This window comes from Parambassis ranga, chromosome 19 (assembly GCF_900634625.1).
Source record: "Parambassis ranga chromosome 19, fParRan2.1, whole genome shotgun sequence".
Lineage (NCBI taxonomy): Eukaryota > Metazoa > Chordata > Actinopteri > Ambassidae > Parambassis > Parambassis ranga.
Window position 1 is genome coordinate 24,256,532 of NC_041039.1, and position 14,251 is coordinate 24,270,782.

Consider the following 14,251-nt stretch of genomic DNA (forward strand, 5'->3'; position numbering starts at 1 on the left):
ACCACACACCCTGGGTACATCATCACCACTAGATGTCACTTTAATCTTTCACCAGGTATTAGCAGCAGAGTTTGGACCAAATACCCTTTAAATAAATGATCAGAAGCACTGCAGGTTAAAAACAATTAAAAAAAGTTTAATGAACTATACAACGAGAATTGAGCTGAAATTATATACAGATGTACATTAAAATGTCAACAAGCAGGAACCAACAGGCACAGCTTCATCATTCAGTCGTCTTCCTCCTCATCCTCCGCCGGCAGCGGCCTGGACCTGCAGGTGGACAAAACCAGAGGTTAGAAAGAAGACTCACTGTAATCATGTGACCATCTATTGATGCTGGGGGGGACTCTGCTCTCATGTTATCCGCTTATCACAGAACCCAGCGCAGCCTGAAACCTTCCAGCTCTTGGAGCTCTTAAAAGTGTCATTTTGAGAGTTTCCACTGTCTAACCCTTCCCTCCATTACATCAGACTCCTTTAACTACTACACCGTAGTTTTCCTGGGGCTTACTGCAGAGATCTAATGTAGAGGGACGGGACCACACCGAACCACCCGACTACCAAAAACAAACCCCAACAACCCGCCTTCTACACCCCATGCTGCAAACATACTTCCACCTGGCCTTTGACATCCCGCTGCCACCAGCCTCCTCATCATCCTCCACCACCTGGGGCACCTGGTTCTCCTTCTCAGGCTTCCTGGGGGGCCCACCAAAGAAGTCCCCAATGCCCTTCTGCCAGGTGGGGGTGGGACGAGGACACACTGGGTTACCACCAGCATATTTGTTCTTTGCTGTTAACGACAAACTCCATGTCAGAACTGATCACATATGCAGCGAGTGTGTGTGTGTGTGTGTGTGTGTGTGTGTGTGTGAGAGACTGACCCGGTGTGGTGGCCTGGCTGCTGCAGGAGGCAGCGTTTGCTGAGCTGGAACCCAAAGACTTCCTGGGAGCAGAGGCTGCAACAGCTGCAAGTAAAAACCAAGCGGAGTTACAGAGGAAGCAGCGTCCATGACGGTCTGACCACAGGTGCGGCTCAGGGGCAGAGTCCACATGTTTAGGACGCTGTGGGGTGAGCTTTACACACGGAGAGATGACCGCCTGTAACTCGGTAACAATGACAGGAGCGCACAACGCGGCGCTGCAGCGCTCAAAACTGGCGCCAGTTTGCGGGAAACTAGCCGCAGGTCTGGGAGAGCGAGCGGACAACAACACGGAGGAGTGAGCAGAACATTCAAAGACAACAGTAACTAGCGATGATGCCACCATGACACCAGCTCGAACCACTTTCCAGCCTTCGTTAGAGAAGGCGGCGCAGCCTCCATGTTGGCGGGAGGCTGCTGTTACAAGGCTCGTTTAAAGTTCACCTGTTCAGAGCCGAACGCGGCTCACAGGCTGCTTCAGGACGAGGCGGGCTGTGTGTCGGTACCTTTTCTGTAGGATCCCGGGACGCTGTCGGCTTTTGTTCTCACCATCTTCACGGCGACCTGAGCAGAGAGGCGAAGCTCCAGCGGTGAACGCGGCGCGCGGACTGACGGGCCGCCGCCTCCCGCCTCGGTTTAAAAAGAAGAGCGGATGGGGCGGGAGATTTCTTCTTCTCTGCCTGCTGCTCGGAGGGACGCGGAGGACACGATGCTGCCCCATCTGGTTAATGTTTGTAACTGCAATAGAGATGGTACGAAGCACGAACAGAACCAGAGCCGGGATGGTCCTGTCGCGGATGTTTATACATATTATATATTTAGAGGATGAACACAGTCCTTTCTCGGTGCGGTCATCTGTACTCGGGCTCCGGGTTCCCGGCGTCCATTTTTAGATGATGATAATAATGTTTTTCTGACAATCATGTAACATAATAAAATACCAGCAGATGGCAGTCATGCAACGACTGGGATTGCGGCTGCCGTTAATCTCCACAGAAGAAGAAGAAGAAGGAGGAGGAGGAGGAGGAGGAGGAGGAGGAGGAAAGGGGGCGGGACTTCCTGCTTATAAGCAGTGGCGGTTTATTGATTTGGTCAGTTTTCAGTTATTTATTGATCTCGCTCGGTGAGTATGAGCCGCCTTCACACATCAAAGCTTTGAAACCAACCCTAACGAGTCTCCGACGAGTTCCGGCTTGCTTCGTGTAGTTTCGGGCTGTTCTTGAACTTTTGGCCCATGTTGTCTGCAGCTAGCCGTGCCTGTCGGCTAGTTAGCGGTAACTCACCGCGGGTGATGATGATGATGATGATAATCACATGAACGAAGTGAGGAAGGTCAGCAAAGTGTCGCAGCCGCGTGTCAGAGACATGTCAGCTTGTCAACAGGTCTTAAAAGTTCATCCAGAAGTTTCCGGAAAGATCGATAGTCAGCTGATGGTATGAGGAAGGCCTCTCTGCCCTTCTCACTCATGTCTGTGATCGTTTAGATCAGCGGTCCCCAACCTTTTTTGCACCACGGACCGGTATCATGTAAAACAATACTTTCACGGACCGGCACAGAAAAAAAAGTGCATAAAGAGACAACTTACTCTTATGCTTAATTAGTGGGAGCCTTTGAGCTTTCTCAGCAATGAGGCGGTCCCATCTAGGGATAATGGGAGACATGACACCCGAAGTGTGTTTCTTATGTCCAGTCCACTCCGTAATTTTGTTTTGGCCGTCATTAATTGCTTCAGTCGTTCTTGTTCATGTTTTCTTCCATGGCTTGTCTTTTAATGCAGGGTGCTCGGTCTCGCAGTTTTGAAGGCTTCGTTTCATTTGCGAGTCTGTCGCCACTTATCACTCAGAGCGGACTTGGTGTGTGAGAATCACCTGTTGCAATAAATCCGTATTTTAAATAGGACTCCTGATATAGTCTTTTAAATGCGGGTTTCTTTTTCTTTGAAGGGGTAGGCTCCTCTTCTTCTGTCTCCTCGTTAGGCCTTTTCCCCTTTCCGAAGAAGCTCTCCAAAGACGTTTGTTTTTTATTCATTTTTGCTGCTTGTGGGCTTAATTTTGGGGTTCCGTATCCCGTGACCGAGACAAGCGTCTGGGCAGGTGCTTAAAGGCACAGGCGGATGAATGTGATCGATTTATAAATGAAACAGCTGTCAGACTCAGATAATGAATAATATATGTTTTGCTCAGTCTTTCTGTGCGGCCCGGTACCAAATGACCCACGGACCGGTACCGGTCCCCGGCCCGGTGGTTGGGGACCACTGGTTTAGATTGATCGGTTTAGTGGATCAGTGTAAACAGAATTGGAATTGGAATTGGAATTGAGACCCTCACTGCGTCACTCACTCTGCGTGTAGCTGACAGATGTCAGGAACTGACACACAGCTCCACTCATGTCAACTTGTGGAGCTGTAATGTGGTCGTTCTAATCTACGATGTGTGTGTAGTCAAACTGCAGCTTGCCAGCTAGGTTGACTGATATTTGTACAGATACACATCTGTTCAGTTATACAGTAAATCAAACAGGATCTGCGGTGTGTGTGTGTGTTCCAGCTGCTGTCATGGAGGAGGTGACTTGCCTGGTGTCCACAGGAGACTGTGTGAAGATCTGGGATGCGGTTTCCATGGCGCCTCTGCAGCAGTTTAACCCACACAGCAGCAGCCATCCTGTTGCTCAGGCCTGCTGGAGCTCCAACAGTATCCTGCTGGATTGTCAGAACCACAGAAGTCATAATCACACACTTGTCAGCCTTATCATTTGTTGTTCTTGTTACAGTAGCTGTCTGTAGATTTTATGGCTGAAGGTTTTTAGAGGATAAACACTGAACGCTCGTTGAAGGTCTTGACCAACCCTTTCAGATCAGTACCTGGTCAGTGCCAGCAGCAGTGGAGATAAACTGGTGGTGTCCAGCCTGAAGTCGTCTCCTGTCCCTGTGGTGGAACTGGCCGACGGGGTGAGTTGAGTGTCTGTTCTCCTGCTGCTGTCAGCAGTAAATGCTGACGTGTTTGTGTGTGTTCAGAAAAAGCAGACCCGTGTGTGTCTGAGCACATCATCTCAGTTCCTGGTCAGCGGTGGTCTGGATCACTGTGTTCACATCTGGGACCTGAAGAACAAGAGACTGCACCGCTCCCTAAAGGTGAGACAGGCCAGAGCGGCACTTCAGCACCTTTCATTTGGTGCACAGAGTGAACAAGTGTCCCTCCGTCCCTCAGGACCATAAAGAGGAGGTCACCTGTGTGTCCTTCAATGCAAACGACAGATACATCGCCTCCGGCTCCACCAGTGGAGACCTGGTCCTCCACAGTCTGACCACCAACTTGTCTAGCAAAGCGTTTGGACACGACAGCAGTCAGGTTGGTCAGCCGTCACAACTCTTGAGCTGTTTCACACTGTTCCACAAACGTTTGGAAATAGTTCTTATCTTCAGTCAAACCTCTTCTTCAGCCCATCGCCGACCTGCGGCTGTCCGCAGTGAGGCGCTCCCTGCTGGGCAGCGTTTCTGACAGCGGCACCGTCGCTCTTTGGGACTCCAACACCCAGAAGGAGCTTCACATGTTTCACAGCGCTCATAAGGCCCCGGGGTCGGGCCTGGCCTTCTCCCCCACCAGTGACCTGCTGGTGGTCAGCGTCGGCCTGGACAAGAAGATCGTCTGCTATGACACCGCCGCCAAGATGTGAGTCACATTTTAATTTTATTCTTTGGAATAAAAGGACAAAAATTAAAACTCTGTAATGAAAATATCAGAAGTCAGTCACCCAAAGCTGTCCACAGATTTACTGTCTCAGCTCTGATCTGCAGTCTGCCTGAAGTTTGAAATCTGTGTAAAAATGTCCAGAGTCCTGCGGGCCATCCGAGCGGACAGTCCCCTGACCTCGGTGGACTTCACGTTGGACGGTACCGGTCTGGTGGTCGGATCCACTCAGGGGAAAATCTACCAGTATGACCTGAGGAACTCCAGTGCCCCCACCAGGGTCACTGTGGCCCACAAAACCTCAGTCACATGCCTGCGCTTCCAGAGCAACACCAGCAGACACAAGGTAGGGACTGTCAACATGGAGGATGGAGAGTGATGGACACTAGATGCCTTCATCAGCAGAGTCACCATCATGCTCTGATCCCGTCTCCCTCTCGCTCTGTCTCTCGCTCAGCCCAGTAAACAGGGTTCTGCTAAGATTTCCAGCAGCCAGACAGACTCCACCCCCAGCACAGGCCCTGCCCCCCACAGACAGACACCAAACGCAGGTTGGTTCATTTTGTAAACATGTGACCTTGGGCTTCCTGTACAGCGTATGATGAGCAGAGCCCAGTGCTGATGTGAGTTGCTGTGTCCAGGAGGCTTAGAGGCGATGTGTTGGGAGGCTGAAGGCCAGCAGGGGGCGGAGCTGCCTCCTGTATTGGAGAAGTTTACCAGCGTTGGACGAAACAGTCTGGACATCTTCTCTCCTGCTCGTGATGGTCTGGCTCTGATTGGCTGAAAATGAACGGCAGCTGTGTTAAAGTGAGTAAAGTTTTAACAGCTCTTCCTCTTTGTCCAGACTCAAGGACGCAGGACTCGCCCGGGGACGTGCTGTCTGGAAGAACACATGGTATGAGAGGAGGTCACTTTTCAGCCTGACAGAGGCCATGCTGCTGGATTTGGACTAACTTTGATGCTGTGTTTCCATAGTAACCAGTTTGGAGATGCTGTCCAGAGAAGGCGCGGGGCTGCAGCTGACAGGCCGGGACAGTCTGGACATCTTTTCCCCAGTCAGAGAAGGTCAGGACTCAGGAAGCACCAGCTAACTGCAACAAGAACACATAAGAACCCTGCTGGAGTCCAGAGTTTATGTGCTCGTTTCTTAATCGTATTTACACACCGACTCAAAGTTTTTATGGTTGTCATGGAGACAAGAATGGTTGTGTTTCAGACTGTCATTCAGGTGCCAACTCCAACCGTAAGACCCCCCTGGGAACCTCGCTGGTCGCCTCTGCAGGGCGATGTTTCTCCCCGCTGTCCGTCTTGTCATCTCCGCTCCCAATTAAAGAAGAGGAGCCAATCACTGCCGCAGCTGCTGGACCATGTGACTCCAGAGAGGTGACAGCAGATAATGGTCACGTCATTCACAGAATGTCTGAAATTCTAAACTTCATCACTTTGTCTGACAGTCTGAAAAGGCAAGCACTTCCAGTCCAGACAGGGAGGGTCAGACCACACCCACCACATACCAACAGACCAATCACAGCCTGCCCCCACCCTTCTTCACTCCAGACCCCAGCCCGAACAGAGTCAACGGCATTCCTGCTCAGCTGAGCTATGGCTCACCCGTCCACAGAGCTCCACCCACAGCAGGTACAGCAGCAAACACTGCAGTGTCTGTGCTTAGTTCACCGTCTGTAATACAAACAGGAAGTGAATTCACTGGTTCTCCTGGTACCTGCTGTTTCAGTGGCGCCGGCAGCCATGTCATCCTCTGTGTCGCAGAGTACCGGAGACTTGGTTGGAGCGGGAGCAGCAGCTCCTCTCACCTCCCTGCAGATCCACTTCATCCAGAACATGATCAATGAGCCTCTGGAGGAGCTGAGGTCCGTGTCTGAGTAATCATTATGTTCACTGACAGCCAGTGAGCCACAGGTCAGGAGCTGACTGTCTGTTCTTCCCTTCAGGGATGCCTGTCACAAAGACATCATCAACCTGCAGGTGGAGATGACCCGACAGTTTTACATGCAGCTGGTACGAACCCTCAGGTTGGTCAGTTTTATCCTTCACACCATTGTGTCTTAAGTCATGCTGCTTCCTCTCAGATGGAGTTCCAGAGTCTGATGGAGCACTACAGCGTGAATGAGGCTCTGGTGGAGGAGATCGAGAGGCTGAGAGAGGAGAACCGGCGGCTGAATGCCAACTACTGACCTGCAGCACTGTGACTGTGGTGCCAAGAGGCAGTGCTGCTGCCGGCAAGGCTGCACTGGAGAGGTCTGGACCAGCCTGAGAGCTGCTTCAGCTTTAAAAATGATTCAAATAAAGTTTCACAGCATCAGTGTCTCAGAGGGTTTCTGTATGGAAGGAAGACAGGATGTGACTCAGACAGGCCTGAGGGGTCCCAGCAGGTCCGTCACCGATTCATGTCCTCAGAAACATTTCTGTTGGTGTAATGTTAGGAACACAGCTAACACTGAGAGAAAAGAGTTAGAAATGTGACATGAACAATTCATCAGGTCAGTTTATTTAAAGAAGACATCAAATAAGACATCACAGAACGAAACGTCTAAAAAACCCGTCTTAAAAAAAAACTGGCCCACCAATTGGCTGTCAGAATAAAATCATGTGTCGTATTTTTAAAGATGATTGGACAGAACAGAAGTTTAATCACTGGATTTGTAATGAGGAATAAACCGGGACATTTCTCTTCAGGACATATGAGACACACGCAGGATGTCTGCCTGATGGACCGGGTGGTTTCAGGTTGCTGATGGCAGCATGCAGCTTTCTGCATCTTTCCACTGATGGAGCTCCATCAGCGCCATTCTCGGGGCAGGACAAAGGACCGACTGAGGGCTGCTTCTTTGTGTCTGTAATGTGCTTCTCTACTGACCCTTTAGAAATCTTGCAGTATCAGGCGTTAAACGGCAGGTCTCAGCTGACTGATCAGTCAGACAGTTCATCTTGAGGGGAACGCGTTGGACGTGAGTATCCATCCAGTAGCTGTGGAGGTGTCCTCTATCCTGTGCAGGTGTCCTCTGTCTTGGAGAAAGATGGCGGCTGGAGAGGTCAAATGAGAGCAGCATATGGTAAGAACAGGTCAGACCAGGACCTGAATCAGAGCCCTGAGGAATCACTGATGAGGAGGAAACCTGTCAGAGGTTTGGAGGAGCCAGAGTGTCTCCATCAGCCAGGTTGGCTCTGCAGATTGGACAGGTGATGTTGTCCTGTCAGAGGAGGGGAGGGTCGTCAGAAAACCAGGTGCTTCCTGTCTGCATCTTTCACTCATACATTAATCTGAAGCTCTTACCTTCAACCATCGGTCAATACACTGGATGTGGTAGTCGTGGAAACAGGGCAGGATCCTCAGCTTCTCCCCTTCTGTGTAGTCACAGAAACAGATCTGACACCTATCGATCAAGCAGCAGCAGGCTGTGAGCTCACCATCCTAAATGATCAGCAGAACATGCAGAGCAGCTGCTGGACTTACTGCGTGTTCCCGCCACTGTTCACAGACACAAACTTTTTGGTGGGAAACCTCTGGATCTCCCTCCGGCTCATTTTCTTGGATACAACAGCGCCTTGGCGTTCCTCGAACTCCAGAAGAGCCTAAAGGAAGAGCGGGTGGAGAGTCAAAGCTGGAAACCAACCAGGATGCAGCGCCCCCTGCTGTGTGAAAGCTGCCATCTACAGTTTGTTTCTTCATTAACAATGATTCAATGCAGAACCATTACTGAACTCAGAGGATGTTCTCACCTCGTAGTCATTTTCCTGAGAGTTGTCTAGAAAGTCAGGCACAACGTTCCTCCTCCTGCCTCGGCCACGTCGTCTGCTTTGACCGATCAAGTCTGTGGAAATCAACCAGTGCAGGGTTCACAGATCATTCCATGTGTTTAAAATAAAGACCACACACAGACACACACAGCGAGGGGAGTATTTTGTACCATCTTCAAAGCCCACCAGTGGAGAGACAGCAGCGAGCATCTGAGACATCCACCTGCGCTCCATTTGGGCACAATACTGCAGAGACAAGTTCACACATCAACAACCAGACACACCACCTGCACATATCAGCCAAAAAAAGAAACAGTGATGGAGGTAATCCTGCTTCTTTTGTCTCATCGTTTCTTCTTCTCGGTTTTGTTTTGTTGGCTGAAATGTTTTCAGGATTAGACTCGCTGTCAGACAGGCCGCTGGCCGCCTCACCCTGTGGTGGCTCTGCTGATGATGCTGGTGCTGGTGTCTGCCGTGCGGCTGCGGCGACTCCTGATTAAACTGAGCCTGAATGAAGGAACAGAAGCGTAAGCATCAGTCCACTCTGCACAAGTGAGGACGTGTTTGTGTTTCTCTACCTGCAGGTGTCGAGCCAGCGCCTCGTCTTCCTCAGGAAGCACCAGCTAACTGCAACAAGAACACATAAGAACCCTGCTGGAGTCCAGAGTTTATGTGCTCGTTTCTTAATCGTATTTACACACCGACTCAAAGTTTTTATGGTTGTCATGGAGACAAGAATGGTTGTGTTTCAGACTGTCATTCAGGTGCCAACTCCAACCGTAAGACCCCCCTGGGAACCTCGCTGGTCGCCTCTGCAGGGCGATGTTTCTCCCCGCTGTCCGTCTTCTCATCTCCGCTCCCAATTAAAGAAGAGGAGCCAATCACTGCCGCAGCTGCTGGACCATGTGACTCCAGAGAGGTGACAGCAGATAATGGTCACGTCATTCACAGAATGTCTGAAATTCTAAACTTCATCACTTTGTCTGACAGTCTGAAAAGGCAAGCACTTCCAGTCCAGACAGGGAGGGTCAGACCACACCCACCACATACCAACAGACCAATCACAGCCTGCCCCCACCCTTCTTCACTCCAGACCCCAGCCCGAACAGAGTCAACGGCATTCCTGCTCAGCTGAGCTATGGCTCACCCGTCCACAGAGCTCCACCCACAGCAGGTACAGCAGCAAACACTGCAGTGTCTGTGCTTAGTTCACCGTCTGTAATACAAACAGGAAGTGAATTCACTGGTTCTCCTGGTACCTGCTGTTTCAGTGGCGCCGGCAGCCATGTCATCCTCTGTGTCGCAGAGTACCGGAGACTTGGTTGGAGCGGGAGCAGCAGCTCCTCTCACCTCCCTGCAGATCCACTTCATCCAGAACATGATCAATGAGCCTCTGGAGGAGCTGAGGTCCGTGTCTGAGTAATCATTATGTTCACTGACAGCCAGTGAGCCACAGGTCAGGAGCTGACTGTCTGTTCTTCCCTTCAGGGATGCCTGTCACAAAGACATCATCAACCTGCAGGTGGAGATGACCCGACAGTTTTACATGCAGCTGGTACGAACCCTCAGGTTGGTCAGTTTTATCCTTCACACCATTGTGTCTTAAGTCATGCTGCTTCCTCTCAGATGGAGTTCCAGAGTCTGATGGAGCACTACAGCGTGAATGAGGCTCTGGTGGAGGAGATCGAGAGGCTGAGAGAGGAGAACCGGCGGCTGAATGCCAACTACTGACCTGCAGCACTGTGACTGTGGTGCCAAGAGGCAGTGCTGCTGCCGGCAAGGCTGCACTGGAGAGGTCTGGACCAGCCTGAGAGCTGCTTCAGCTTTAAAAATGATTCAAATAAAGTTTCACAGCATCAGTGTCTCAGAGGGTTTCTGTATGGAAGGAAGACAGGATGTGACTCAGACAGGCCTGAGGGGTCCCAGCAGGTCCGTCACCGATTCATGTCCTCAGAAACATTTCTGTTGGTGTAATGTTAGGAACACAGCTAACACTGAGAGAAAAGAGTTAGAAATGTGACATGAACAATTCATCAGGTCAGTTTATTTAAAGAAGACATCAAATAAGACATCACAGAACGAAACGTCTAAAAAACCCGTCTTAAAAAAAAACTGGCCCACCAATTGGCTGTCAGAATAAAATCATGTGTCGTATTTTTAAAGATGATTGGACAGAACAGAAGTTTAATCACTGGATTTGTAATGAGGAATAAACCGGGACATTTCTCTTCAGGACATATGAGACACACGCAGGACGTCTGCCTGATGGACCGGGTGGTTTCAGGTTGCTGATGGCAGCATGCAGCTTTCTGCATCTTTCCACTGATGGAGCTCCATCAGCGCCATTCTCGGGGCAGGACAAAGGACCGACTGAGGGCTGCTTCTTTGTGTCTGTAATGTGCTTCTCTACTGACCCTTTAGAAATCTTGCAGTATCAGGCGTTAAACGGCAGGTCTCAGCTGACTGATCAGTCAGACAGTTCATCTTGAGGGGAACGCGTTGGACGTGAGTATCCATCTAGTAGCTGTGGAGGTGTCCTCTATCCTGTGCAGGTGTCCTCTGTCTTGGAGAAAGATGGCGGCTGGAGAGGTCAAATGAGAGCAGCATATGGTAAGAACAGGTCAGACCAGGACCTGAATCAGAGCCCTGAGGAATCACTGATGAGGAGGAAACCTGTCAGAGGTTTGGAGGAGCCAGAGTGTCTCCATCAGCCAGGTTGGCTCTGCAGATTGGACAGGTGATGTTGTCCTGTCAGAGGAGGGGAGGGTCGTCAGAAAACCAGGTGCTTCCTGTCTGCATCTTTCACTCATACATTAATCTGAAGCTCTTACCTTCAACCATCGGTCAATACACTGGATGTGGTAGTCGTGGAAACAGGGCAGGATCCTCAGCTTCTCCCCTTCTGTGTAGTCACAGAAACAGATCTGACACCTATCGATCAAGCAGCAGCAGGCTGTGAGCTCACCATCCTAAATGATCAGCAGAACATGCAGAGCAGCTGCTGGACTTACTGCGTGTTCCCGCCACTGTTCACAGACACAAACTTTTTGGTGGGAAACCTCTGGATCTCCCTCCGGCTCATTTTCTTGGATACAACAGCGCCTTGGCGTTCCTCGAACTCCAGAAGAGCCTAAAGGAAGAGCGGGTGGAGAGTCAAAGCTGGAAACCAACCAGGATGCAGCGCCCCCTGCTGTGTGAAAGCTGCCATCTACAGTTTGTTTCTTCATTAACAATGATTCAATGCAGAACCATTACTGAACTCAGAGGATGTTCTCACCTCGTAGTCATTTTCCTGAGAGTTGTCTAGAAAGTCAGGCACAACGTTCCTCCTCCTGCCTCGGCCACGTCGTCTGCTTTGACCGATCAAGTCTGTGGAAATCAACCAGTGCAGGGTTCACAGATCATTCCATGTGTTTAAAATAAAGACCACACACAGACACACACAGCGAGGGGAGTATTTTGTACCATCTTCAAAGCCCACCAGTGGAGAGACAGCAGCGAGCATCTGAGACATCCACCTGCGCTCCATTTGGGCACAATACTGCAGAGACAAGTTCACACATCAACAACCAGACACACCACCTGCACATATCAGCCAAAAAAAGAAACAGTGATGGAGGTAATCCTGCTTCTTTTGTCTCATCGTTTCTTCTTCTCGGTTTTGTTTTGTTGGCTGAAATGTTTTCAGGATTAGACTCGCTGTCAGACAGGCCGCTGGCCGCCTCACCCTGTGGTGGCTCTGCTGATGATGCTGGTGCTGGTGTCTGCCGTGCGGCTGCGGCGACTCCTGGTTAAACTGAGCCTGAATGAAGGAACAGAAGCGTAAGCATCAGTCCACTCTGCACAAGTGAGGACGTGTTTGTGTTTCTCTACCTGCAGGTGTCGAGCCAGCGCCTCGTCTTCCTCCATCTGTAAGGAGCGAACTACAACCTCATCATCGTCACTGATGACGATTTGTTCCACTGTGGAAGAAACATCACAGTAAAAAGCTGTCTGATGTTGGTGGTGACATGTCCAGGCTGGACGGGGTTCATACCTGTGGAGGTGTCTCCTTGTTCTCTGTTCAGCCACCTCCTCTCCTCTGCAGTCAGGAAGGACAGAGAGTTGGAGCTGGATCCTGCTGCTGCTGGCGACGCTGACACTGACGCTGTTGGCTGGCTTTGTCTTGGCTGGAGGACAGACCCTGGTGTGAGGTAGGAGGACGATGATGCTGAAGAAGAAGAGGAACAGGGTGCCAGCGGCGCCTCCAGCCAGCTGCCCAGAGGGAAACTCCTCAGAGAGGACGCCTGAACAAAGCCCATGCTTGGCTCGGCGAGCCTCCGCCGCTTTGACTTGTGTGAAAAACTGTGTTCGGTCCTGGTGGGTTGTGGTGGCCCTAGACGGTCGGCGCCTGCTGCCTGAGGACAGAAAGCACCGTGAGTCCACAGCAAAGACTGCGCCGAGATCAATCCACCACAGCAGCTGACTCACGGGGGTGAAGGGTTCCTCTCTGATGCGTCCACGTCTCCTCCGCTTGCCGAGCTGAGGGCTGAACCAAACACACACATGCAGTCACGGTCCTTCAGATTTCTGTTTTCATTTGCATTAAACTCAAATATAACACAATATATTTGATGCTTCTTCTGCAGGATGACAGGAGGATCAATGACTCTGACACAGAAAGTGACACAGCGTAATCAAAAGACATTTATACTCAATTCAAAGGGAAGTGGGCACAACGAGACCAGCAGGGGGCAGTACGAGAAAGGAAAGATGCATTAGACTAAGACTTGGACACACTGGATTAAACAAAACACTGAAACTAACAGGTAAACAGACATCAGGGCTCTGGAGGATGGTAATGAAGAAGAAACGGTCCATCATGTGTTCTGCATATGTCCAACATACACAACAGAAAGATTCCAGAGGGACCAAAGGAAAGCAGCATGAATGAATTCAGATCTATTCTAAAAGGGAAACCTTGGAAAGGTTTGCTGTTATCTGAACAGGCTTAGTATTTAGAATGATGTTTTTTTGCTCTCTCCACTCAGGCCCAGGATAAACTAAAAGAAGACTCAGCAGACTGTTATCTGAGTGTTTCCACTTCACAAAGTGAAATTAAAGTCTTAAATAATATCGTGTGTATGATGTGTCTCAGCACGCTGGCACATGTGACCTTAAAGGAAGTCTTCTTTAAGTTCAGACCAACAGACGGTACCTGGGTGTTTCTGGGACGGTGTCGGTCAGATCATCGTGGACGTCTGCGGGTTCGAGCAGGAAGCCTCGGTTCAGACCTCCGGGACTGCCCGGCTCAGACAAACAGGGGCTGGCTAACCAGTCATCCATGTTCTCCACCAGCCCCACACAGAGCCGGAGTCAGACCCACACAGAGCCGGAGTCAGACCCACACACAGAAAAGATCCGGCGGATCGCTAGCTAGCTTGCGCCGCGGAGTCCAATCGATGAACTGGGACGAACTGCTGAGTTTAAACGGTTCCTATAAAAGAACAAAGAAGTTCAACCACACGTCACCGAAGCCTCCTCGCCCCGTGGGAAGCTAATGTGTGTATCTGCTCAGTTAGCATGAGGAAGCTAACGTAGCCACGCTAACCAAACAGGAGGCCGATCACACAAACAACAACACGAACAGCGCAGGGGCTTCTCTCAGGAGCAGCCGGAGGCACAGCAGGAAGTAATCAGACCGAACACTTCCGGTGTCGGCCGAAAAGTCCCGAATAGTCCTCCAGGTTAGATCAGATCCTTTCAACAAACTATTAAAAACATGAATGAATCAACAGGAAGCGTGTCACACGTCATACAGGATTTTATAAACCAGCAGGAACACTTTATTAAACAGATTTACACTGCAGCACTGACAGGTGTGCAGTGACACATTCAGG

General features: G+C 50.5%; 4 protein-coding genes across 9 annotated transcripts; 1 reads left to right on the top strand and 3 right to left on the bottom strand.

Annotated features, from left to right (window-relative positions):
* Positions 1-115: 115 nt before the first annotated feature.
* On the bottom strand, positions 116-1,549 carry pclaf (PCNA clamp associated factor). Its single transcript, XM_028430446.1, has 4 exons — positions 1,433-1,549; positions 888-971; positions 616-796; positions 116-273 (listed from the first exon to the last, which is right to left on the bottom strand). The coding sequence occupies exons 1-4, from the start codon at positions 1,476-1,478 to the stop codon at positions 231-233; spliced, it is 354 nt and encodes a 117-aa protein (XP_028286247.1). The 5' UTR covers positions 1,479-1,549; the 3' UTR covers positions 116-230.
* A 417-nt stretch (positions 1,550-1,966) lies between these two features.
* nedd1 (NEDD1 gamma-tubulin ring complex targeting factor) lies at positions 1,967-10,234 on the top strand. Of its 2 annotated transcripts, none has more exons than XM_028430437.1 (16): positions 1,967-2,049; positions 3,474-3,617; positions 3,780-3,874; positions 3,941-4,057; positions 4,134-4,274; positions 4,366-4,595; positions 4,758-4,959; positions 5,071-5,164; positions 5,255-5,377; positions 5,458-5,508; positions 5,589-5,678; positions 9,125-9,291; positions 9,363-9,546; positions 9,644-9,779; positions 9,861-9,927; positions 9,999-10,234. In XM_028430437.1, exons 2-16 carry the CDS (start codon positions 3,482-3,484, stop codon positions 10,101-10,103), a joined length of 1,938 nt encoding a protein of 645 aa, XP_028286238.1. In that variant the 5' UTR covers positions 1,967-2,049; positions 3,474-3,481; the 3' UTR covers positions 10,104-10,234. The 2 variants fall into 2 exon arrangements, with proteins under 2 accessions (XP_028286238.1, XP_028286237.1); XM_028430436.1 differs by lacking the exons at positions 1,967-2,049; positions 9,125-9,291; positions 9,363-9,546; ... (1 more) ...; positions 9,861-9,927; positions 9,999-10,234 and adding exons at positions 2,086-2,360; positions 5,830-5,996; positions 6,068-6,251; ... (1 more) ...; positions 6,566-6,632; positions 6,704-6,939.
* On the bottom strand, positions 7,102-8,861 carry LOC114451657 (RING finger protein 44-like). 3 transcript variants are annotated; one of them, XM_028430444.1, is made up of 6 exons: positions 8,522-8,861; positions 8,355-8,446; positions 8,089-8,207; positions 7,909-8,008; positions 7,751-7,825; positions 7,102-7,658 (listed from the first exon to the last, which is right to left on the bottom strand). In XM_028430444.1, the coding sequence occupies exons 1-5, from the start codon at positions 8,604-8,606 to the stop codon at positions 7,754-7,756; spliced, it is 468 nt and encodes a 155-aa protein (XP_028286245.1). In that variant the 5' UTR covers positions 8,607-8,861; the 3' UTR covers positions 7,102-7,658; positions 7,751-7,753. The 3 variants fall into 3 exon arrangements, with proteins under 3 accessions (XP_028286245.1, XP_028286246.1, XP_028286244.1); XM_028430445.1 differs by having other exon boundaries at positions 7,102-7,825; positions 8,543-8,861; XM_028430443.1 differs by having other exon boundaries at positions 7,102-7,825.
* A 162-nt stretch (positions 10,235-10,396) lies between the features above and the next one.
* On the bottom strand, positions 10,397-14,057 carry LOC114451655 (E3 ubiquitin-protein ligase RNF8-like). 3 transcript variants are annotated; one of them, XM_028430440.1, is made up of 11 exons: positions 13,570-14,057; positions 12,843-12,900; positions 12,409-12,769; positions 12,246-12,334; positions 12,100-12,174; positions 11,817-11,913; positions 11,650-11,741; positions 11,384-11,502; positions 11,204-11,303; positions 11,046-11,120; positions 10,397-10,953 (listed from the first exon to the last, which is right to left on the bottom strand). In XM_028430440.1, exons 1-10 carry the CDS (start codon positions 13,695-13,697, stop codon positions 11,049-11,051), a joined length of 1,191 nt encoding a protein of 396 aa, XP_028286241.1. In that variant the 5' UTR covers positions 13,698-14,057; the 3' UTR covers positions 10,397-10,953; positions 11,046-11,048. The 3 variants fall into 3 exon arrangements, with proteins under 3 accessions (XP_028286241.1, XP_028286242.1, XP_028286240.1); XM_028430441.1 differs by having other exon boundaries at positions 10,397-11,120; positions 11,838-11,913; positions 13,570-14,056; XM_028430439.1 differs by having other exon boundaries at positions 10,397-11,120; positions 13,570-14,056.
* Positions 14,058-14,251: the final 194 nt, after the last annotated feature.